The sequence below is a fragment of the Polyodon spathula genome, chromosome 3 (genome assembly GCF_017654505.1).
Source record: "Polyodon spathula isolate WHYD16114869_AA chromosome 3, ASM1765450v1, whole genome shotgun sequence".
NCBI lineage: Eukaryota > Metazoa > Chordata > Actinopteri > Acipenseriformes > Polyodontidae > Polyodon > Polyodon spathula.
The window spans coordinates 50716003-50739517 of NC_054536.1; the positions used below are offsets into that span (position 1 = coordinate 50716003).

A 23515-nucleotide genomic window follows, 5' to 3' on the forward strand; every position below is an offset into this window, starting at 1 on the left:
GATACCAACATAATCTAGTGAGGTAAAGGAATAGGCGGGAAAATAAATTGCTTACCCTAGTTCTTATGCGTTCTTAGAAACTGGATACAAATTTTGGGGGTACCACTTGCTGTTGTGAGGCGGTAGGCTAGCTCATTAAAAAGGATTGTCTCATATGCACTTTTTAATTTTATTATAATTTGTTTTGCAGATTCGTAATACTCATCTTTTATTAAGTCAATGGTCTGAGTGGAGCAAAATAAGCACAAATACCCATCCTCAGTGGTTCTGTATTTAATCATCTTTCTCAATATATGCTTAGTCAAATATTTTTTCACACACAGAAAAACCACTTGATATGATGATCACACACTCAATGTTAAATGCTACCACTAGTGACAATTTTTTGAAAACTGTATTTACAGTACTTTCTGTACAGAACACAACACAAAAGCTAATGCAAACATTAATCGGATTAACTTTGTGGTCAGCAACTGCACATAAATAGATACTAATCCTTGGTAAGTGCACTTGAGAGTTGACTGCTTCTACTGTTTTAGTGAATGAACCAAGATTTACTGTGTGCAACCTCTGGTAAATATAATATTTTCAAGCTTTTGTAGCTGTAAATACATTTTTAGTAAGGTTAATCAATCATTCAAATGAACGTTTTTGTAAACTGTAGGGATGCTAATGCTGGTAATTTTAGATATTAGTTATCAATAAAAAATATCAGAAATTAAATAAAATCCAAGTTTTAGTGTTAGGGTAATAAATTGTGATATCAATTTTAATAAGGACATGGTATGTATTCACATGAGTTATTAAAGCAAATTCAAATAAATGTGTTTAAACACAAAGGCACCTTGCCGACATTCAACATGCAGTTATTTCGTAGTTTTATTTCCTATGCTGAATGTTTAGGATGTGTAAGACATCAAATGCAGTACTTAAACATCTTCACTGAATGAAGTGCACCAGCGATTTACAAATTCCTAGGTGAAAATGAATTAATAACCAACTGATAATCATCTTTTTTTGTTTAGCATTTTTGCATAAGAGGCAAACACTAAACAATATAAAATCATATATATATATATATAATTGTTTTTAATTCAACTTTCAGTGAAACTTTTGTGTACTTATTTTTATTTACACGTAGACTCAAACTACATGTAATATACAGTCACAGACAAAAGTAGTTACATCCTACGCTGTAATTCAAGGTAAAGATTAAGGACAAACATTTAGTCAACTTTAACCACTTTTTAATAAAACAGAAAGCAAAATACACAATTTGTAGTAATTTACAACTAATCTTTATCAAAAAAAAAAAAAAAATCATTTAAAGTATTCATTCATGATAAAAGTATTGGCATGTGTGTCTTCGTTTTGCTTTTATTAAGGTTTCAGAGATATGGCAATTTCTAACCAGTATGTTACATCTTGTTGGTTAAATCTGGGGGGGCCCGATCTGTCTTGCAAATCTCAGACAGCTTGGATACACAATGTTTGCCTCCAGCTTTGTTCAGATCAGTCTAAAGCATTTATATTGGATTGAGATCTGGTGATTGCTAAGACCATTCCAAAAGATGATTCTTCATTTTCTTCAAGAATTCCAGTCTGCCAATCAGCCTGCTAGCGGATACTTTGTAAAATGTTTTGATACATGGTTGCATTCATTTGATCATCAATAACTTGAATCTCTCCATACGTTAGCAGGTCTGTTTTATGAATTATGTTTAAAGATACTTTACAGTGAGGTCTACATGATGCATACAACTCTTTTGTGTTTAGGTGCCTTTGTACAGTCCTGGTACTTCTAAATCTTTCCTTACATCCTTGGCTGTTAATCTCTGATTTCTGTTAATCTGCTTGGAACATTCTTCTACCTGCTGTAGCCCGAATTTATTTGCACATCCACTTCTTTCATGCTTTTCAGTTGAATTTGTTCTGTGGTACTTCTCGATTATTGCGCTGATTGTGGATTTTGGTATTTCATATTTCTTTGATACTGTTCTGTAGCTATGTCCTTTGCTGTAGTTTGTTACAAGAGCTTTTCTCAAACTTGAATCTATCTTCTTTGTCTTGATCTTCTTCTGCTGTGTTGACAAAATGTTCTCCTTCAACAGATGTTGGAAATAATGACTTATTTTTCTGGCTATTGACTTTATAATACAACTTATTGACTGTGTAATGGTTTTCAATCAATTAATTTTTTAAAATTTGTTATATTCAGTTTTTACAGACTTTAATGTAAAGGTTTGAATGCTTTTGTTATGAATAAATATTTGACATTGCTTAAGTGCTTTTTTATTAAAAATTGTTTGTTCTTGAATTATATTAAGTATAGGGTGTGTTTGTCTGTGACCGTAATGTGCATGTTGAATATGAAAAAAAGATGTTTTCAAAGGTTGGCTTTAATATGGATTGTTGCTAATAATGTAAGAATATTGACCATATTACATATGTTAATGTTGTTTATAATTAATACGTTACTATTACAGTGCAATTATATATATTCATTTCTCTACACATCTTACCCCACAATTTCCAAGTGAAAAAAATATTATAGAAATTTGTATAAAATTAATTAATTAATTAAAAATAAAAACTGAAATAGCTTGGCTGGATAAGTGTCCACCCCCCTTGTAATAGCAATCCTAAATTAGCTGAGGTGTATCCAATCACCTTCAAAATCGCACACCAAGTGGCCTCCACCTGTGTTATATTTTTGTGAGTCACGTGATTTCAGGATAAATTCAGCAGTTCCTGTAGGTTCCCTCTGCTGGGTAGTGCTTTTCAAAGCAAAGACTCAACCCTGAGCACCAAGGTGCTTTCAAAAGAACACTGGGACATAGTTGTTGAAAGGCACAGATCAGGTGATGGATATCAAAGGTCTTGAATATCCCTTGGAGCATTGTCAAGACAATTACTAAGAAGTGGAAGGCGTATGGCACCACCACGACCCTGCCTAGATCAGGCCGTCCCTCCAAACTGGATGACGAGCGAGAAGGAGACTGATCAGAGAGGCTACCAAGAGGCCAATGGCAATTTTGCAAGAGCTACAGGCTTTTCTGACCAAGACTGGTCAAAGTATGCATGTGACAACAATATCCCAAGCACTCCACAAATCTGGCCTGTATGGTAGGGTGGCAAGAAGGAAGCCATTACTCAAGAAAGCCCACCCTTTTGAAGTAAGCAAAAAACACTAAGGAGATTCTGTAGTCATGTGGCAAAAAGTTTTGTGGTCTGACGAAATTAAAATTGAACTTTTTGGCCTAAATACAAAGCGTTATGCTGGCACAAACCCAACACAGCGCATCACCCAAAGAACACCATCCCTACTGTGAAGCATGGTGGTGGCAGCATAATGTTATGGGGATGTTTCTCATCGGCAGGGCCTGGGGCACTTGTCATGATAGAAGGGAAAATGAATGGAGCAAAGTACAGAGAAGACATTGAGGAAAACCTGCTGCCCTCTGCAAGAAAGCTGAAACTGGGACAACAACCCAAAGCACACAGCCAAAGCTACACTGGAGTGGCTAAGGAACAAAAAGTTAAATGTCCTTGAGTGGCCCAGTCAGAGCCCAACCTAAATCCAATCGAAAATTTGTGGCATGACTTGAACGCTTCCCAAGGAACTTGACAGATGTTGAACAGTTTTGTAAAGAAGAATGGTCAAATATTGTCAAATCTAGGTGTGCTAAGTTGGTAGAGACCTATCCCAACAGATTCAAAGCTATGAGGTGCTTCCACCAAGTATTAACTCAGGGGGGTGGAGACTTATCCAGTTATGATCTTTCAGTTTTGTATTTTTAATATAATAACTTTTTTCCCCTTAACAGTGTGGAGTATGGTGTGTAGAAAAAAAAAATCCTCATTTAAATGCATGAAACTATGAGGCACTGACACAACAAAATGTGAAAAAAATGGGGTGTAGCTGTAGTTTTAGAACAGGAGTCCAAACCTAGTCTAAAAAGAATAAGTGACAATAATAATAGCAAATTATTTTTTACATTAAATGTATGTTAAGATTCAGCTACTGAAAGTAAAACACCATTAGAATTAAAAAAAAAAATCAGAATTTAAACCAGATATTTTGAGATCTAACCAATTTAAAAGTACTATAAACAACCGTCCTAGTTAAACATTGTCATAGAGATGGAAGTGGCATCTTATTTTCTAACCCAGACTGACAGGAGATGGTATGTTTGTACTGTAAAACAGAAAAGAAAAAAAAACAAAAAAAACATGGCAGGTCAAATCCACCAGATGTCTCTATTCACAAATGACTCAGCAGTCCATCATAGAGCTTTGATGCTTTGTCATGTTATATACTGTAGCATTTTCTCCAAATCTAGATGTATGTACAAAAAACAGTGGGCACATCTTAGCTTGTAGTACTTTGAATAATTAGCATATGGCAGAACTGTATACCAGCACCAATAACTGGTCTATTAAAATATGCTTTAAGTAAGAAATTAATGAGTCTAAATGAAGCCTCTTCTCACACCACCTGAAAATACAGAATCAAAAATAATAATACAATTGATGTTTAATGTTGTTCTTGAAGAAATGTTAAGATTAACATATTGTTTTTTTGTTTTGTTTTGTTTTTTACTTTAGCAGAGAAACCGAATGAAAATGAAGTCCTTGTTTCTCTTAGCCATTTGTTTGACATGGCTGGGAGTTTCTCAAAGCAGACCCAGGGGAAAGCTAGAAGGCCTCTCCAAAGAGACCCTGGAAAGTAGGCCTATGCATCATATACTATGATACTATCATATACTATACTACCACTTGTGGTCTAAACTGAACTTGGCTCTATAAATGCTTTTCATTGTTTTGACAATTATACACATGTCACCGAACAAAATACCAATTCTGTCAAACTACTCTGTAATTCTGATCATTCACAGTGAGCGGTATTGTTGCTATTATATGCGAATAACGTTTTTATTTTTTATATTCACTTGTAACATTGTAATTTTTTGTTTTCTTCTGCTGGGGTCTGATAGCAACCTGTCTTCCTTTAATATTTCCAACTCCTGGTGATGAGGTCACCAAACCACTTTGAATTTAATAGCAAAACAGAATTAAAAATAAATCACTTTTTTTTTGTTCAGTATATATTTTTCTATTGCTGACAAAAAAAGCAGACAAACTTGATGTGCTATTTGACCATTCTACAAAAACTGATTAAAACTAAATACAAATAGTTAAAAACTAAAAACAGCATAAAAGGGCTTGTGGGCAGTAAAACCAGACAATGTTCAGATGTCATTCAAACTCTAAAATTGAAAGATCAGATTTGAATTTCCACGGAAATGGTTTTAAAACAGTACGAGCAGACCCAGGTTTTTTTTTTCTATTTAGAGCTGTCCATAGATGGAGAAAAGTTTGTGGATGAAGAGGTGAAGAGGGCTTTATTTGGTGTCAAACAGATGAAGGAAATCGTGGATCAAAATGGAGAGAAACATGAACACCTAATGAAATCTTTAAGACATAGTAGTGAGAAGAAGCTGGTAATGACACATTTATATAAAGAATAGAATGACATGGAATTGTAATAAAGGATTCAGTTGTTCTTCATTGAGGTAGAAGTTTATAGCTCTTGATATTTTTATCTATAACCAGGATTATTCTCATAAGACACCAGTTAATATTTTTATTTTAAACAATGTGTTCATTTACTAAACATTTGTACCCTTGTTAATGGTTTCTTTGGTTTAGGGAGCTCTTCAGCTTGCTGAAGAGGTGAAGCAAAAGCTAGAGCAGGCTGAGGACCAGTGTCAAGCATCCTTAAAGGCTTCCTGGGATGAATGCAGGCCTTGCCTTGAAGACACCTGCAAATCATTTTATACCTCTACATGTCACAGAGGCTTTTCCACATTTTCTAACAAGGTGAGCTACAGTATAAACAGCAACCGCTATTATTTACACCATGAAAAAACGTATGGGGGTTGTAGTGCACTATGACATAACTGGACAATTTTACCTGTCTATGGCACTCATTTTCATTTTCAGATCAGTCTGACATTCATTTTGCATTCTTTGTTCAAGTAATTGTTGTTTTTTTGGGGGGTTTTGCCTTGCCTCTACAGTTAATTTGTTATAATTAAATGTTGCACACATAACCATGAGCTTATATATTACAAGTTGTATTATAGTGGACTCGGCTGTATAACTTCTGTCGGTCTGCAGTTGTTTTTTGTGTTGTCTTGCCAGGACCACCATGCAAGTGGGACCATTGTTTCAATATTCACTACCTAATCTATTATGTGTTTATTTAGCAGACACCTTTATCTAAGGTAATTTACAGAGACTAGGGGATGTGAGCTATGCAGAGTCACTTACAACAATGTCTCACCTGAAAGAAGGAGCACAATGAGGTTAAATAACTTGCTCAGGGTCACACAGTGAGTCAGTGACTGAGCCGGGATTTGAACCTCCTGGTTACAAGTCCTTTTCTTTAACCACTGAACCACACAGCCTCCTATCTAAATTGATCTAAAAGCAACAAGTATTATTGCTTGCTTGTTCACCACACTGCCAGCAATAAACAAACCCAACAGTCAGCAATTACTACGCTAAAAGTGTCACCATGTATTTATCACTGGAATCATGTGGTCAGATAAGTGCTGTTTTACTTGAAAGAAACCTATTCACCTGGGCTGCTCTCAGCCTGGAGTTATCTTGTTTTTGTTTTACATTCACAGGTAGAGACCTTTTTCAGAGAAATGTCATGGGTATTCATGAACTCTCATGAAAACAAAGACCTTGTGGTAAATCAGGACCCAGAAAGTGTTGATGCAAAAGTGGTACAGATCGAAAATAGTTTTAACAAAATGATTTCTGAAGTGAATACTCTATTCGATCAAAGCATGGAGCTGTTCTACAAGATGCATGAGGAATTTGATCAATCTTTTCAGGCAGCCTTTGAGCTGCACACAGAGGGATCGAGTCTGAGAGCCCATCCTCACTCCAGTCACAACTCAAGTCCAGAGTTCTTTGAAGGCCTTGGCCTAAATTATGTTTTAGAGTCCTTTTTTGATTTTGGTAGAAGAATTTTTGATGAATTTAGCTCTGTGATTACTGAGGCATTTCTTGGATATCAGGAGACTATGAGTGATGCATCGGAGAAGAAACAAGGCAAGTTGATAAGGACAGATATTGGTCATGTTTATTATATTGGGTCTTACTCATATTTTGCTTGTGAGTTATTTAAGACTGTTTGGTATTTATGAAACTTTTAAAGACTAGTTAAGCCAACGGTATATTAGGCATTTAATTAATCAAAAGAGTCATCAAATCTTTTAAATATCTGGCACCATTAAGTTGTATTTATATTACCTGGTCATAAAAACAGACAATATAAATAAAACTTAAACTAGGAGTGTTCAGTCATGGTTCTGGAGGTCTATTCCACTCCAGGTTTAACATGTAACATTATATAATTAACTACTTCAGTGTCTGTGTCTGAATGGAGGTTTACTAGGTTCAGTTAAACAATTTAGAACACAGTTGGAACAAAAGCCAGGAGCAACCCTGATAAAATAAAGAAATGTGTATCAGCAAATTTTGGTTTAAAATGCAATGTAGCATATGCAACAGTTAAGTAAAATGGTTCTAATAGACAACTAGTTTTGGTAGAGGAAGATGTTTATAATATACCTGGGACTGACAGAGAGAAATCTGAATTGTGAGCTACTACTTATATGGAGTTGGTCACATGGTGCTTTCTGTACACACACAAACATATATTATATATATATATATATTATATATATATTCTATATATTATATATTATGATATATATATATCAGATTATATAGACATTTTTAACCAACCAGTGCAGCAAGTCTTGACTAATACTTTCGATCTGTCTCAACAACTGAAGGAAATTACATCCTTTCAAGTGTAATTCCATCGACGAACACACAGCTGTGTAGAGACCTCCGCAGGAATAGCTCAGAATGCTGGCAGCTTCAGAGCAAGTGTCAATCCTGCCAGGGGCCCTTGTCGCAAGGTAACGCTTAAAAAACCATGACAGAACCCTCCCCTTGGCACTAGATTAACATATCCCTAATCAACTGATATCATACAGCAGCACACCTTATCCTGATTAATCTGGATCTACCACCCCTTACGTCTTACTATAATAAAGGCATTGCAAGTCTAACAAAGTATAGTGAAAGCATGATAAAGCATAGATAAGTATTGTAAATCTGAGAAAAGTATGGTAAATTATATTAAAACATTGCAAACCTTGGTAAACTATGGTCAGGGACCAACTACTATAAAAACACTAAACAAATAAATATATCTAGCATATAGTGGTGCCTTAACTGCTATAAGTTCTGTTAATACAATAAAATACCCTTATATGAAATCATAATACTTTTGGCAATGATCCAGATAGTTTTAAACCAATATCTTAAACCTAAAATGAACCCTGGCTAACATCGAGAGATGTTTACAATAAACGTCACACTGATCAAAACAAATAATTCTGAAATTACCCTCAATTCCACAAGTAAATATTGGGACCATATTGTGAAACAATAGAAATCCTAAAGGATTTATCATTTTTAGAGGATATTTTAGGGGAAATCAGCCAGTATCAATAGTGTGATTATTCATGTGGATAAGCATCAGTCACAAATTGAATATTGCACAATAATGATGTGTTTGTTGTCCTTGTCTGTGTGCGTATTTGATTTTTGGAATGTACAAACAGTATTTAATTTTTCAAAACAAGAAACTAAATTAAGAGTACATGGGTGTATGTCTGTCTGATAAGGATTCAAAAAGTCCTCAAAGTAATTTGGACACGGACAAAAATTGATCATACTTGGCTGTTTGCGGGCACGCTGACTATTGCATAGGTTCTTATCTATATCTATATATATATATATATATATATATATATATATATATATATATATATATATATATATATTCCTATATATATATCTATATATATATATATATATATATATAGTATATATATATATATATATATATATATATATATATATATATATATATATATATATGTATATGTGTGTGTGTGTGTGTATATATCAGGACGGCATTCGGCAACACGGACTGGTTTGAGATCAGAAAAGGCGTTAGACAAGGCTGCATTCACCGGCCCTGTTCAACCTATATGCCGAAACGATCATGAGACGATGTAATCTGGAAGAATCACCGATCGGAGTGAAAATTGGAGGGAGGAACATCAACAATCTTCGATACGCCGACGACACGACTTTGCTCGCAGAGAGTGAAAAAGACCTAGAATATCTGGTCCGAAAGGTCAAAGAAGAAAGCGAGCGCATGGGTTTGTACCTCAACATCAAGAAAACAAAGGTAATGACAACAGCAGGCAATGGTACACTCCACTTGACAATTGACAATGAAGAAATCGAATCAGTCCAAGATTTCCTCTTCCTTGGATCCAAGATCGACCGAGGTGGCGAATCGGGACCAGAAATCAAACGCAGAATCGCACTTGGGCGCAGCGCAATGCAGGGAATGGCAAAAATATGGAAGAGCAATGACATCAGCATAGCAACAAAGACTCGCATAATCAATGCAATCGTTTTTCCGATTTCCACATACGCATGCGAAAGCTGGACGCTCAAGAAGGCCGACAGAAGGAGGATCGATGCTTTTGAACTTTGGTGTTGGAGACGATTGCTGCGAACACCATGGACGGCAATGGTCACAAACAAGACGATCCTTGAACGTGTCAAACCACAAACATCGTTAGAGGGAAAAATCACGAAACAGCGGCTCTCATATTTTGGACACATCATGCGAGCTAATTCCCTAGAAACAGCATTAATGCTCGGCACAGTCAGTGGGTCAAGAAGAAGAGGGCGTCAGAGAACCCGCTGGCCGGACGCAATCAAGGCTGACACAAACATGCACATGAAAGATCTGAAAGAAGCGGTCAAAGACAGAAATGCGTGGAGAATGATGACCCATAAAGTGACCGAAAGTCGGCCTCGACTAAACGGATTTTAATAAATAAATAAATATATTATATTTGATTTGATTATATATATATTAAAGATCGCTCATCTGCTGTACAATTATTCAGAGAAAGTGGATTCGTACGGTTCCCCTTGTCTGGTGAAATAAAAAAATATATAGATAGAAAATTAAATTATAAATATTTTAATGTATTGTTTTTGTCAATAACAGTCTGCGAAATTCAGTGCTTACCCGGCATATTAACATGCCACCTCTGCTCACGATTGATTGGACAGCTGTCAGATCTTTCACTTTCCTATTGGCTACTCACTCGCATTCAATTTTCATGCAGAAAACCGTGAACTGCCTATGCTTGCTTATGATTGGACAGATGCTTAAAAATTGGCAGTTATTTGACTCTCCTATTGGTTAAATTTAGTCGGTGCCTCAAGTGAAACAGACACAGTTTATGTCCCACCCAGCTAATCTATGATTGGGCTACCGCAGAGACAGTGCAGATATCGCAAAAGCCATTCGTGAAAAAAAAAAAAAAAAATCGCGTACTTACAAGCACAGCATAAGCGAGCAGTGCTATCAACAGAATGCTGTGGCGCTTTTGTTGGATGTCGTGTTTAAAGCTTTCATTATTTTCCCCAGCTACGACCCTCCAGAAATGTGTTCACGACCCATAATTTAAAAACAGGTGCCCTGGGCACGATGGACTGGCTTCGCTGGCACGACTTTGAGGAGCATTGGTTTAGCTGTTTACAACAAAAATAGAAGTAACACGCTATTATAGTATTGCAATTATTCTTCACAAAAATCCACTTGACCCTGTCCTTTTTTATTTTGACATGGGTTTACAACTAACTTAACTGTCGCTCCAGTGGGTGTTATTTTATGGCAATTAAGGCTTGGCTATGCTAATATTTTGGATGTCACTCATCATACGAACTGTACAATTACCAAACTGTCATTGGCCTTCCTCCTTCAGGCGTTCCAGCTTGGAACATGTATCTCCAAAATCTAGAAAACTATAGTACCATGACAGTAAAATTACATCAAAGGTCTAGAAAAATAACATTCCATGTTGGGTGCCAAAAGTCAATGTAAACATGTAACCATAGAAAAATGTACAATGATGCAAGAAACTCATCTACACCCAAGTATGTTAAATTATTGTGAGCCATAACATTGTTTTTGTAATTGGCCAGTTTTGGGTTGACATTTTTATACAAACAGGTCAAATTCATTGCAGAGATAGATCAATGCGTTTGTGTTATTTTTTATAATGATATAGCAGTACCAATATGATTGCCTGTTGAGATGTGTATGTTATGGACGCTTCCTAATATAGCCGTCTTGAAACATGTTGAATTCTCATTTTGATTTCCACATCTTTGGTGTTGTCTAAACATAGGTGCTGCCTCATTCTGGTGAAGGAACCCCAATGCCTGTTTCAGACACAGCTGTAGAAGTGAATTTGCTCAACTCACCCACCTTCACTCTTAACGTCCCTGGAGAGCTGGAAATAGAAGACCCTGCCTTTATTAAATATGTGGCCCTGGGGGCATTAGGGCTCTACAAAGAGATGTGCAAGTAAGTTTTTCAAGAGTAGCGTTTTTCATTCAGGGGTCTTGTCTTTTGTCTTTACATGTCTTTTGTAATTATTATTTTTAATTAGTTGTTTAGCAGACACTTTTATCCAAAGCAACTTACAGAGACTAGGGGTGCCCATTTATTTGTTCACAGTAGACTGAATTCTAACAGTAAAGCTCATTGAATCCCTGTATGTACTTATTATTACACTTCATATTGCACTATAATTACAAATCATAATAAACTACAGAAACAAACTTGTAAAGAAATAAGTTTAATCATTTTATTAAGTTTGCCAATCATGCACAACACATTTGTTTAACTGGTCTGCTTAACATTGGTCTGGTATATTAAAATTAAACCACCCTTGCTATAGAATCATTTTCTAGAATCAGCCTCTGTGCATCTTCATTATCAGCCCCTGTGCAGCTTCATTATCACTCTCTGCATCTTCATTATCAGCCCCTGTGCATCTTCATTATAACTCTGTGCATCTTTATTATCAGCCCCTGTGCATCTTCATTATCACTCTCTGCATCTTCATTATCAGCCTCTGTGCATTTTTACGGTCACTCTGTGCATCTTCATTGTCACTTTGTGCATCTTCATTGTCAGCTCCTGTGCATCTTCATTATCACTCTCTGCATCTTCATTGTCAGCCCCTGTGCAGCTTCATTATCACTCTCTGCATCTTCATTATCAGCCCCTGTGCATCTTCATTATAACTCTCTGCATCTTCATTGTCAGCCCCTGTGCATCTTCACATTTTTATTAAAAGCAGGAAAATCATTAAAAGTAATTTGCAGCTAAATAAAATTACAGACACTTCCATTTTGTTTTGTTTTTGCAGGAAGGATGCACCCTGAAGTGATAACAACAAGAACGCTCACCCTCGTTTGACATGTAGAAATGAGAAGATTTAAGAATACATTTCACCTTGGCATGTTACATGTTTACAAATAATGTTCTAATCTGCTAATTAGATATTGCTTAAGATGTGTTTGTTTTTACTAAGTGTATTGCCTTGCTTGCTAGAGAAGGCATGCAATATAATTTATAACTATAAGAAGTGTAAATCTAATGTACACACGTCGTCTTTGTCATCTTATTGGATAACAACAATATTTTTGTAAAATTGCCTCACAACAAAAATGTGTTTGATTGTTCAATTGTGCATGCAGCTATCTATCACGATTGCTTTTAATTAACCTGTGCACTACAGCCAAGATAATATAATATTGTATTGTATTGTATTGTATTCTTTCCAAAAGGGTACATTATAGTTGCATCAAAACAAATACAGAGCTGGCCTCTTTTTTTTTTTTTTTGCATATTATATACTGTTGAGGATATATCAGCCAATCAGAGTGTACGCTTTGCTTCACAAAGTAACCTAATTTGGGATATCAATAGGGTAGCCATCCGTTCTGGTTTTGCCTGGCTTGTTCGCTTTTTGAGGCAGCTGTCCTGGGAACTCTGTAAGACTTCCTGGGGCATTATGCCATCAAAGTATATGATTTATTTATTTATGTTGTACGAAATGACTCTAGTGTCCTGTTTTTTTTTTTTTTTTTTTTGTAAAAAGAGGTGGGAACCCTAGATATTGAATTGTTACCATGCTTTATTCTCAACATTGGTACAGTTGGCGTCTAAGACATAATATAACTGGAACATACATTCAAAACAGTAACATTCGACCACCGTTACATTCTTTGTTTACTTGTAGTTCTTCGTTTGTTACTTCTCATGTGACCACGGTGTAACTTCACTAATGATGACGTACGCGCACAATACCAGCAGAGAGCCCCATAGGCTCACGATTTATCTGACACAATATTCCCGCCCACAGTCAGCTGTATTTCAACAACTGCGCGGCAATTTAACAGCTGAGTTTTGTTTCAAGAAAAGAGCGCGTGAATATTAAAGTATAGAGTATCTAGTATATATTTATTTTAAAATTAATATTTCATTTTTTTTTATGAAGGCTTGCAGAGATAAAAAAAAAAAAAAAAAAGGTGGCTGCATCAACGTTTTGAACCGCATCGTCTGAATCCAAGAGCATATTTAATTTCGAGTTTAACATTTTCACGTTTAAGAAATACACCATGCCTGCTACTTCAGAAATTAATGCATGCGCGCAGTATCCTGACAAGGAGCAGAAAGAAGCTCATACAGCCGAGAAGAATTTCACAATGTTTTGTGATGAGCAAGGATATTTGGATCAAGTTGAGTACATTATGAAACACGGATTCAGAAAAGGGGACCGGACTGGTACTGGGGTTGTCTCGTTGTTCGGTTCACAAGCAAGATACAGTTTAAGGGGTAAGAATATTGTAAAATCGGTGTCGTAAAATTAATTTTTATTATAAAAAATAATTTTGTACACCACAACTAATTCACCCGTGTGCCTTATAGTTTGGCTTGCATGGTCATGGTCATTCTGAAATCTTGAGAGGCAGAGCCCTGCACTTGGCGCTATTTTAGTAGTGACGAAAGGATAATAATAATAATAATAATAATAATAATAATAATAATAATAATAATAATAATAATAATAATGTAGTCATGAAATGTGTGTCATGTACATATTTTACAATACCTTTGGTTACATTCATAATTACAATTAAGTTTATTGACCAAACCAATCGCATAAACTCACAGTGCATTGTTATTAATATTATTTCAGACCAGTTTCCACTGTTGACAACAAAGAGAGTGTTCTGGCGAGGGATACTGGAAGAGCTGTTATGGTTCATTAAGGTAAAGAAAATCCTGGCTCCTCCAAAAAAAAAAAAAAGTTTCTAGTGTAACTTGAGAATTTTGTGCTTTTATTTATGTCCCTATATAACTGAGACTATTAAATCACAAAAAAAAACACCAAAGGTGGAGTCCAATCTTCTGTCATGTTTCCAATAATAATAATAATAATAATAATAATAATAATAATAATAATTATATATAGAGGTGTGTGTGTGTGTGTGTGTGTGTATGTATTTGCACTTTGGCTGGGTTACCTATGTCCATGGCACAAAACTGGAACAGAAAAGCAATTGCCAAACTTGGGTCAGATCCATATGCAGTTTTTTACAAACATAGAGACAGGTTGTGGTGATGAGAACCTAAACTTGTATACCTCCTCCAATGTAGATCTGTTTCAATTGCTTGGCTTCAGACAATAATTAATTTTTACATAGCGGACCATCATCACAAAGTGCTTTACAAGACATGAGACTGGGGTGTGTAAACTATGCATCAGCTGCAGAGTCACTTAAAACAACTTCTCATCTGAAAGGCGGAGCACAGAGAGGTTAAATGACTTGGAACTGGGATTTGAACCAGGGACCTCCTGGTTATAAGGCTGTTTCTTTAACCACTGGACCACACCAGTTTGTTTGTGGTTTAGTTGTAGTTTCTCATATCTTTGATGTAATGGTTTTATTACAATGGTGCATGTATTTTTAAGCTATTATCCAGTTCTGTTAAACTTGAAAGCCAACAAATTACCACATGAGTCTAGTGGGTATATGGAGATGTCCTGTCCATCTGTATCCCAAGTCAAATTTCCTTCCCAAGATAGATGCATTAACAGTATTCTAACCACACATTTATGATTCATCCTGCACTCCGTGTAATTTGAGACGCTACAACTTTAAAAGGTTAAGAAAAGACATTTCAGAAGCTAGAAAATGAATTGAAGTATTAGGCATTGTTGTGACTCCTTGAGTCCAGTGATGTTAATCTACATGTAAAAACAATGTAGAGACATAGGTGAACATTGCTATTTTTTCTTTTGGTTCTAGGGTTCAACAAATGCCAAAGAACTGTCTGCAAAGGGTGTGAAAATCTGGGATGCCAATGGATCGCGGGAGTTTTTAGACAGAAGTGGCTTTACGTCAAGAGAGGAAGGAGACCTTGGGCCTGTCTACGGGTTCCAGTGGCGACATTTTGGGGCAGAATACAAGGATATGAATTCAGGTGTGATTTGCTTGCCCTCTTGCTTAACATTTAAAACAGACATATAGGAATCGTTGCAGTATAGTTACAGAGGGTCACCTATGTTCCCAAAGATTCAAAATGTAACATACTCAATATGCATGTGGGATCTCAGAGACTAACCTGGTAATTGCATGATTTTGTAGTGGGCAGGGTGAGTTTGGTCCTTGCTGTTTCCAAGTTTACTATCTTGGACGGAGATCCCATTTAGAATGTAGAGCTATAAATATTATAAATTGTGACTGTTGAAAATGTCAATTGGAATTGTTGGTTATCCATTGTTTTATTTCTTGTCTTATAATACTTATTCTTTTATGAAATTGCTTTGTTCAGATTTAATTTGTTGTTTAGTTTGAAACCTGCATTTTGCTGTCAATTATCAGAACCTCCTTTTTGTAAGTTAGATACATGTCTCAAGGGTTCTGTCCTAGTTCAAGAAACTTAAGCTTGAACAGCAGCCCCTACGGACCAGTCACCCATTCACCCATTGAGCTTTAGATCAGCGCTCAAGCTTACTTTTTTTTTTTCCCAAACAATGTATGTTAGGGTAAAAGTATTGATTTGCCAATATTCAGATTTACTGGTAAATGTCCGAAATAAACATGATAGTACTTTGGACATTTATTGGTAAATCTCAAGAATAACCAAGTGCCTTTATCAATAAGCTTTCAGTAAATGTCTGAAAATAAATATATTTCTTCTTATAAATATGGCCCCTTGGTTGAGATGATTTAATATATACCCCTTTTTTTGTAATGTTTAGATTACACTGGACAAGGTGTTGATCAGCTGCAGAAAGTTATTGACACTATTAAAAACAACCCTGAAGACAGAAGGATTATCATGTGTGCTTGGAATCCCAAAGGTATTTTATTTATTATAAAAGAGAGACTTTTTAAAAGCAGCCAGGTTAAACCTGTTGCCACTTAAGACTGGCTATGACAATTATCCCAAACTTTTGCAGTATGTTCTTGCACTTGTCTTTAAAATAAGCTGCCACACAATTTATCAAATCATTATGTGCTGCATCCCGTAAGTGTTGGACCACCCCCGATGGTTTGTGGCACCTTGGGTTTGCCTGTATTCCCCCAGTTACACAGCTTTCTTACTAACAATCATGGTATGCTTGAATAGATAATTGTCCGTTCCTTGACTATATGCAAATTATTTTATGAGCAAGTGACAGGATGTTGCCTATTTTCTAGGCAAGAAAATGTTATTTTATTTGAAAACCTCACTTACTTACGATGTTAAGTGTCTTGGTATCAGTGTACAGATAATCTTCCCACCCTTAAATAGGTAATAATACAATGTTATCAATTTACTACAAATGTGAAATGACAGGGTGGGATATTTGAGCTTCATTTTTGTCAAACAGGACAACATTCATGTGGTACCTTGTCAGTTACTGTTGTTGAAAAACCTATATATGTATTAAAACAGTGTCCCACCCATTCATTCTGCATTAGTAGTAAATAGAAAATGTACTGTATGCACTCTATGAATTCTTTATGCCTGTTTTCATTGTATTAATATTTTACTTTTTATTTATATTCAAGATCTACCTCAAATGGCTCTTCCTCCCTGCCACGCCTTGTGCCAGTTCTATGTGTGTAACGGTGAATTATCCTGTCAGCTCTATCAGCGATCAGGAGATATGGGACTGGGTGTCCCGTTCAACATTGCCAGTTATGCATTGCTCACATATATGATTGCCCATATTACAGAACTAAAGGTACTAACAAAGGTGTTTTGTTTTTAAATATACATTTTCTTTCATACTTTTTTAAAGTATACTTTTCAAGCCCAAAACAAACCATGTATATTGGTTTACAAGATTTATAAAGGGTTTACTTTTATTTAAGAAAAAGAATGATGGCAACCACTTCAATAACACACAATTTGTAAAGGTCAATTAAATCCTCTAGTAATTGTTGCTTGTTTTGAAGAAAAGGATTATTCTTCATCAGAACCCTCTCTAATGTACATGGCCTGCAAAAAAAAAAAAAAAAAAAAAAAAAGGGGGGGGGGGGGGGGGGTGGGGGGGGTGGTATGGTTTTATAAACACCCTTTCAATCAACCAAAAACTAGATATTTGCTCTGCATATATCTGAACATTGTTTGCATTTTGTTTTTCAGCCTGGTGATTTTGTACACACATTGGGAGATGCGCATATTTATGTAAACCACATTGAGCCTTTAAAAATCCAGGTAAGAGTTGAAGATTCTTAAAACTCAATTAATACAGTTCACTGAAGTACAGTTGTGTTCGTATTGCTGTATATAATCTGAACAGCTGCAGAGACAGTGTCCATTTTAGGACCTCCTCACCCCTCCTCGAGTCAATCGTCAGACATCAGACCTCACCCCTCTGAGTCAATCCTCAACCCATCAGGCATCAGTCCGGGGTTTGTTTTTTTTCCAGGGAGATTGAGGGGTTGGACAGTCGTCTGAATCACCCAATTAAACGAGCAAAAAAACTTGGTGTTTCCACTGTATGACACAAATGTCAGTGTAGCTGATTGGTGCATGTGTTTTTACCTTTTATTTTGCATAAGAATATAAAGTTTACAAATGAGAGGAAGCCATTCGGCCCATCTTGCTCATTTGGTTGTTAGTAGCTTATTGATCCCAGAATCTCATCAAGCAGCTTCTTGAAGGATACCAGGGTGTCAGCTTCAATAACATTACTGGGAGTTGATTCCAGACCCTCATGATTCTCTGTGTAAAAATAAATAAATAAATAAATATAAAAAAGTGCATCCTATTTTCTGTTCTGAATGCCCCTTTGTCTAATCTCCATTTGTTAGCCCTGGTCCTTGTTTCTTTTTTCAGGTAGAAAAAGTCCCTTGGGTCGACATTGTCAATACCTTTTTAGAACTGAATGCTTTAATTTGGTCGCTGTGTAGTCTTCTTTGTTCATGACTGAATAGCTTCATTTCTTTTAGCCTGTCTGCATATGACATGCCTTTTAAACCGGGAATAATTCTGGTCGCTCTTTGCACTCTTTCTAGAGCAGCAATATCCTTTTTATAGCGAGGTGACCAGAACTGAACATAATATTTAAGATGAGGTCTTACTAATGCACTGTGCAGTTTTAACATTACTTCCCTTGATTTAAATTCAACACTTTTCACAATGTATCCGAGCATCTTGTTATCCTTTTTTTATAGCTTCCCCACATTGTCTAGATGAAGACATTTCTGAGTCAACAAAAACTCCTAGGTCTTTTTCATAGTCCTTCTCCAATTTCAGTATCTCGCACATGATATTTATAATGCACATCTCTATTTCGAGCATGCAGTACCTTACACTTTTCTCAATTAAATGTCATTTGCCATGTGTGTGCCCAATTCTGAATCTTGTCTAGATCATTTTGAATGACCTTTGCTGCTGCAACAGTGTTTGCCACTCATCCTATTTTTGTGTTGTCTGCAAATTTAACAAGTTTGCTTGCTATACCAGAATCTAAATCATTAATGTAGATTAGGAATAGCAGAGGACCTAATACTTATCCCTGTGGTACTCCACTAATTACCACACTCCATTTTGAGGTTTCTCCTCTAATTAGCACTTTCTGTTTTCTATATGTTAACCACTCCCTAATCCATGTACGTGTTTCCTTGAATCATTTAATATGTATACTGTAAACGTTTAAAAAGATACTTTAAGTTATGATGTGCAATTTCATTGTTTTGAATTTGTTTGGATTTAAATTGTAAGGCAAATCTTATCAGTAAACACAAGGGCGTGTGCCGATATTGTTATATAATGAAACAGCATTACACTCTCCATTTCAATGAAAGTCCATATGCTGTGGAGCTTAACACTGAAACGCATCTTTCTGCAGTTGCAACTGTAACAGGTAGCGCGGCCAAAAGTACCAAATAAATCAGGATACAGTAGTCCCAATTCGTGTTCTTTTACAGACCATAGTGCGTTCTGGAAAAGACATTGCTTTGTCCGATTCCCGATCGTTAAAATAGGTTCAGTGTGGTGTACAAATATATTGTACTGCATTTCAGGAACTCTGCATTGAAATTCTTGATTCAGCTTCACAACTGCTTTCCCTTTAGTATATTTAGTGTATATATAGCGTAAAATTGCATTCCAGTGACGTATTCGGTGTCTGCATGTGGTACTCCTAGCAGGAAATACGATCGCCTGAAGTTAAGCCCCTCATGTTCACAGTTTAGGAATCGTTGAGTCCATTGCTCTTTTCAGACATTGTTAACGGCAAAAAAACAACAACAACAAAAAAACGCTAGACTAAGTCAGAGCGACCACGACAGCCACTGTAGTTCAAACACTGAGCATGCGCAGAAGACTCATGGCTCAGGACGCCGTGTCGTAAATGTCGTATCGATGTCGTAAAGTCGAAGCAGGGTAATATTGCGAGTCGTAAGTGCCGTACGTCGTAAATTGAAGCGTCGTATGTCGAGGATCATTCATATATAGATATAGATATAGATATAGATATATATATATATATATAGATATAGATATAATCTCCAACTAAATGTACTACTGCAGCTGGACTCAAACATTAAGGAGACTCACGCGCCAGTCCTTAACTGCACATTATGGGGGAGCATGTGTAACCGGGTATATGCGCGTCCATAACTGTAGATTATGAGGAAATACGTTTAGTTTGTGTCGGTGACAGAAAGGACAAACGTAATTTATTGATAAGCAGAATTCGGTATTTTGGAGATGATTATTCAGTCGTCGTCGTCGTCTCCTCCCTTGTGCACGCCCCTAAACGTACATCATCAGACATAACTTTTGTTTTAAACAGTTTCGATGTATATTTTATTTAATTAATTCTATTATGTGAAGCGCGATATACAAATTGATTTGATAACCCCGTCATTAAACATTTTTTGATTTAATAAAGTTTGTGTGGGGACTTTTTCATATTATGAAGTATTTAAAAAATGTAACAGAAGACAATCTAAATTACAAATATAAACCAGGTCTATTGCATTATTGAACGGTTCCGCATAAAATCAAGTCGCCAAAACAATTTCCCCTTACTTTGATAGAACAAAGTGTGCAGTTTTATTTTTAAACCGGTAGTTTTGTCCTGGATTTTTCAATTCTATAACAAAATTAAATTAAGTATACATCGAAACCGATTAAAGAAAAGCGTTATGTCTGATGCTGTACGCTGATAAGATTTGCCTTAGTTTAAATCCAAACAAATTCAAATAATGAAATTGCACATCGAAATAGCACTCTGATGCCTGACGATTGACTCGAGGAGGAGTGAGGTTTGACTCCGAGGGGTGTCCTAAAATGCATACCGTATAAAGATTGTAATGGTCATAAGTGGGTCTGTAAAGCACCCCTGTGGTAGAAATTGCACTGTTTAGGTCATATAATATAACTTTTTTGTTGTTTTATTTAGTTGTCGCCAATGGTTTTTAACCCCGGTTTTCTCCCCAGTTTGGAATGCCCAATTGTTATTTGTATCCCAGTTCACTGCTGCAATGCGTGGTGACTTGGGAAACAGAGTCCTCCGAAACATTCTGCCAATCTGTCATTTTTCGCACTGTGAGGCCACCAGACCTATAGTGCCAGAGGACAACACAGATCTGATGGCTCCACTGCAGAACTGAAGGAGCTCTATTGGCCACAGGGGTCGCTGGTGCGCGGCAAACCACGGATTCCCCTGCCAACCTAATCCCTCCCTACCTGGGTGGCGCTCAGCCAATTTAATGTTTATTTTTTACCTCTCATTACAGCTTCAGAGAGAACCCAGGCCTTTACCTAAACTGAAAATCTTACGCAAAGTGGATAGTATTGATGACTTCAAAGCTGAAGATTTTGAAATTATTGATTACAGTCCCCACCCTGCTATTAAAATGCAGATGGCCGTGTAACAACGTCAGCACTTAAGTGATGTGGCTACAGTAGCTTATTTAATTTTTTTTTTTATATAGACACATTTTCATTAATCTTTTTATGATTGTTGTAATAAATGCAGTAATATTTGTCTTTGGCACTAATGTTTTGTAAATTAACAATTAAATAATTATATAAGTGTGGACAACCTCTTTACTGGTACAAAAAAAAACACTTTTAGGTTTAATTCTCGGATTAAAAAACAACAAAAAAAGTGTGTCATTCCGCAATTAAAATAAAATGCTAAAATTGAGCCCCGTGTCCCATTTATAAGATACACAAACAGCTATTGAATAACAGTTAACAGAAGAAGTATTTATTGGTACACTTTTAAATTGTAAGGAAGTTACAAGCTCACCAGTGCCATTAATCAATAATACAAACAAACCCACCATTTTACTTTTAAAATACTTATGTAATAGGGCCTAATAATAAAAACAAAAAAATAGTATTCATATTAGTTTATGTCCAAGTTTGTCTGTCATCTTGATGGCTATTGCTAAACTCATTGACTCAATCTTTAGGGGTGATTTATATAGTTTTCTGCATCTTTAAGCCGCTAGTTCAGTAGCAAGAACACACTGGATACTGAAGTAAACTGCAACTACATTTCTACATGAATGTGAGTGTGCCTCGTTCAACCTTGACCTCTGTACACCAGAAGCAGTTTTAGTGAACAAGTATGTTTATGTAAATTTAAAGCAACATTGTCTTTGTTGATGATTATATATGATAAACGTATTGATTTGGTTATCAAACGAAGAAAAAATGCCTTGTATGTTTTTTGCCCTGCCCCAAATGTAAACAAAAAACTCCCAGGATTGAAATGAGACAGATTTTTCTGTTGCTGTGAGAGATGCTCTTTTCAGTTCAGGATTTTTATATATATATAACTTGAGATCAACCACAAATTATCAATCCTAAACAAACCTTGAATGTTTCAGCTTTTAAAGGAAATCCAGCTTTCTGATGCAGTCACAATTCTGATCATTTGAGCTGCATCACCATTTTTTCATCTCATCTGCAATGCTTTTTGTGTATTTAGTGTTTACACCATGTAGCAATTTTTTTTTGTTGTTCTTGGGTAGTAAGTGTTATTTCCTAATTGCTTATGCCTCAAAAGTATAGAAAATGGTTATTTATAAATTTACAGTATAATCGTAAATCTCGAAAAACTACTCACTTCTAAATCTTTTGTAGTCATTTTTGTATTACTTTAGTATAAATGCATGCTAATTTGGATTCATATGTTGTTTTTTTCTGACTTTATGTGAACGAAAAGACACAAAACCTCCCGTTTTCTCATTGGAAATAGTGATATTTTGAAATATCACTGTCCTGGTCACAAAAGCAAAGTTTGTGGGGAATAATAGACATTTTCTATACTTTTGAGGCATAAGCAATTAGGAAATAACACTTACTACCAGGGAACAAAAATTGTGTTACATAGTGTTATTTAGATGTAAATGATTACAATAGTCCCTGGAGTTCTTTATGGAAGCTCACAAGCACTGGTTTTCATAACCTTGGCACACAGAGGGATTTAGTATAAATAGTGGCAGCATTTTGATACTTCTGGTTAGCTCAACAAAATAAACCATACAGAATATGTTGAGAGGAGATGCAACTTGGACTGACGATCCTCTTTGTAGTTAAGCTTTAACCTTGTGATTAGCAAAGAGTTCCGGCCAGACCACTCTGTCAGGAAATGTTGATGTCTTACTAAATCAGTTTACTAACATAAACCTAGTCTTAGTTAACTAACTTTTACCCTTGAACTGCTCCATGGCTTCTACATCCTGCCTTTTGTTGTGGTCAGTATCCAAGTGGTTGGAAATAGTTTATTTAAAAGGGATGGGGTATATTATTGTATTTCGTGATCTCAAAAATTAACACTTTAAAAAAAAAAAAAAGCCAAAATCATGTCATGTAGAATTATATTCTGTTGAGGGGTTCTAAAGACAGAGCATGTAATACCTCAGTCAGTCTGGTGTGTTTGTAATGTCAAACATGAGACACACAGAACTTGGAATAACTTGAAGAAAATAACCA

At 35.9% G+C, this 23515-nt stretch overlaps 2 protein-coding genes across 2 annotated transcripts; both read left to right on the forward strand.

Moving 5' to 3' along the window:
* Positions 1-4626: 4626 nt before the first annotated feature.
* Positions 4627-11567, forward strand: clul1 (clusterin-like 1 (retinal)). Its single transcript, XM_041241963.1, has 7 exons — positions 4627-4729; positions 5356-5504; positions 5713-5883; positions 6699-7131; positions 7881-8009; positions 9189-9355; positions 11385-11567. Exons 1-7 carry the CDS (start codon positions 4627-4629, stop codon positions 11565-11567), a joined length of 1335 nt encoding a protein of 444 aa, XP_041097897.1.
* A 1878-nt stretch (positions 11568-13445) lies between these two features.
* Positions 13446-21773, forward strand: LOC121308419 (thymidylate synthase-like). Its single transcript, XM_041240803.1, has 7 exons — positions 13446-13885; positions 14250-14323; positions 15364-15538; positions 16320-16421; positions 17116-17291; positions 17696-17767; positions 21304-21773. Exons 1-7 carry the CDS (start codon positions 13669-13671, stop codon positions 21439-21441), a joined length of 954 nt encoding a protein of 317 aa, XP_041096737.1. The 5' UTR covers positions 13446-13668; the 3' UTR covers positions 21442-21773.
* Positions 21774-23515: the final 1742 nt, after the last annotated feature.

Bases quoted from the DNA above. Each gene is read 5' to 3' on its own strand.
- clul1 (XM_041241963.1), top strand. From the start codon at position 4,627: ATGAAGTCCTTGTTTCTCTTAGCCATTTGTTTGACATGGCTGGGAGTT. The intron at 5,884-6,698 runs GTGAGCTACAGT...TTACATTCACAG, and splicing joins TTTCCACATTTTCTAACAAG to GTAGAGACCTTTTTCAGAGA. The intron at 9,356-11,384 runs GTAATGACAACA...GTCTAAACATAG, and splicing joins TCAACATCAAGAAAACAAAG to GTGCTGCCTCATTCTGGTGA.
- LOC121308419 (XM_041240803.1), top strand. From the start codon at position 13,669: ATGCCTGCTACTTCAGAAATTAATGCATGCGCGCAGTATCCTGACAAG. The intron at 13,886-14,249 runs GTAAGAATATTG...ATATTATTTCAG, and splicing joins AGCAAGATACAGTTTAAGGG to ACCAGTTTCCACTGTTGACA. The intron at 14,324-15,363 runs GTAAAGAAAATC...TTTTGGTTCTAG, and splicing joins AGCTGTTATGGTTCATTAAG to GGTTCAACAAATGCCAAAGA.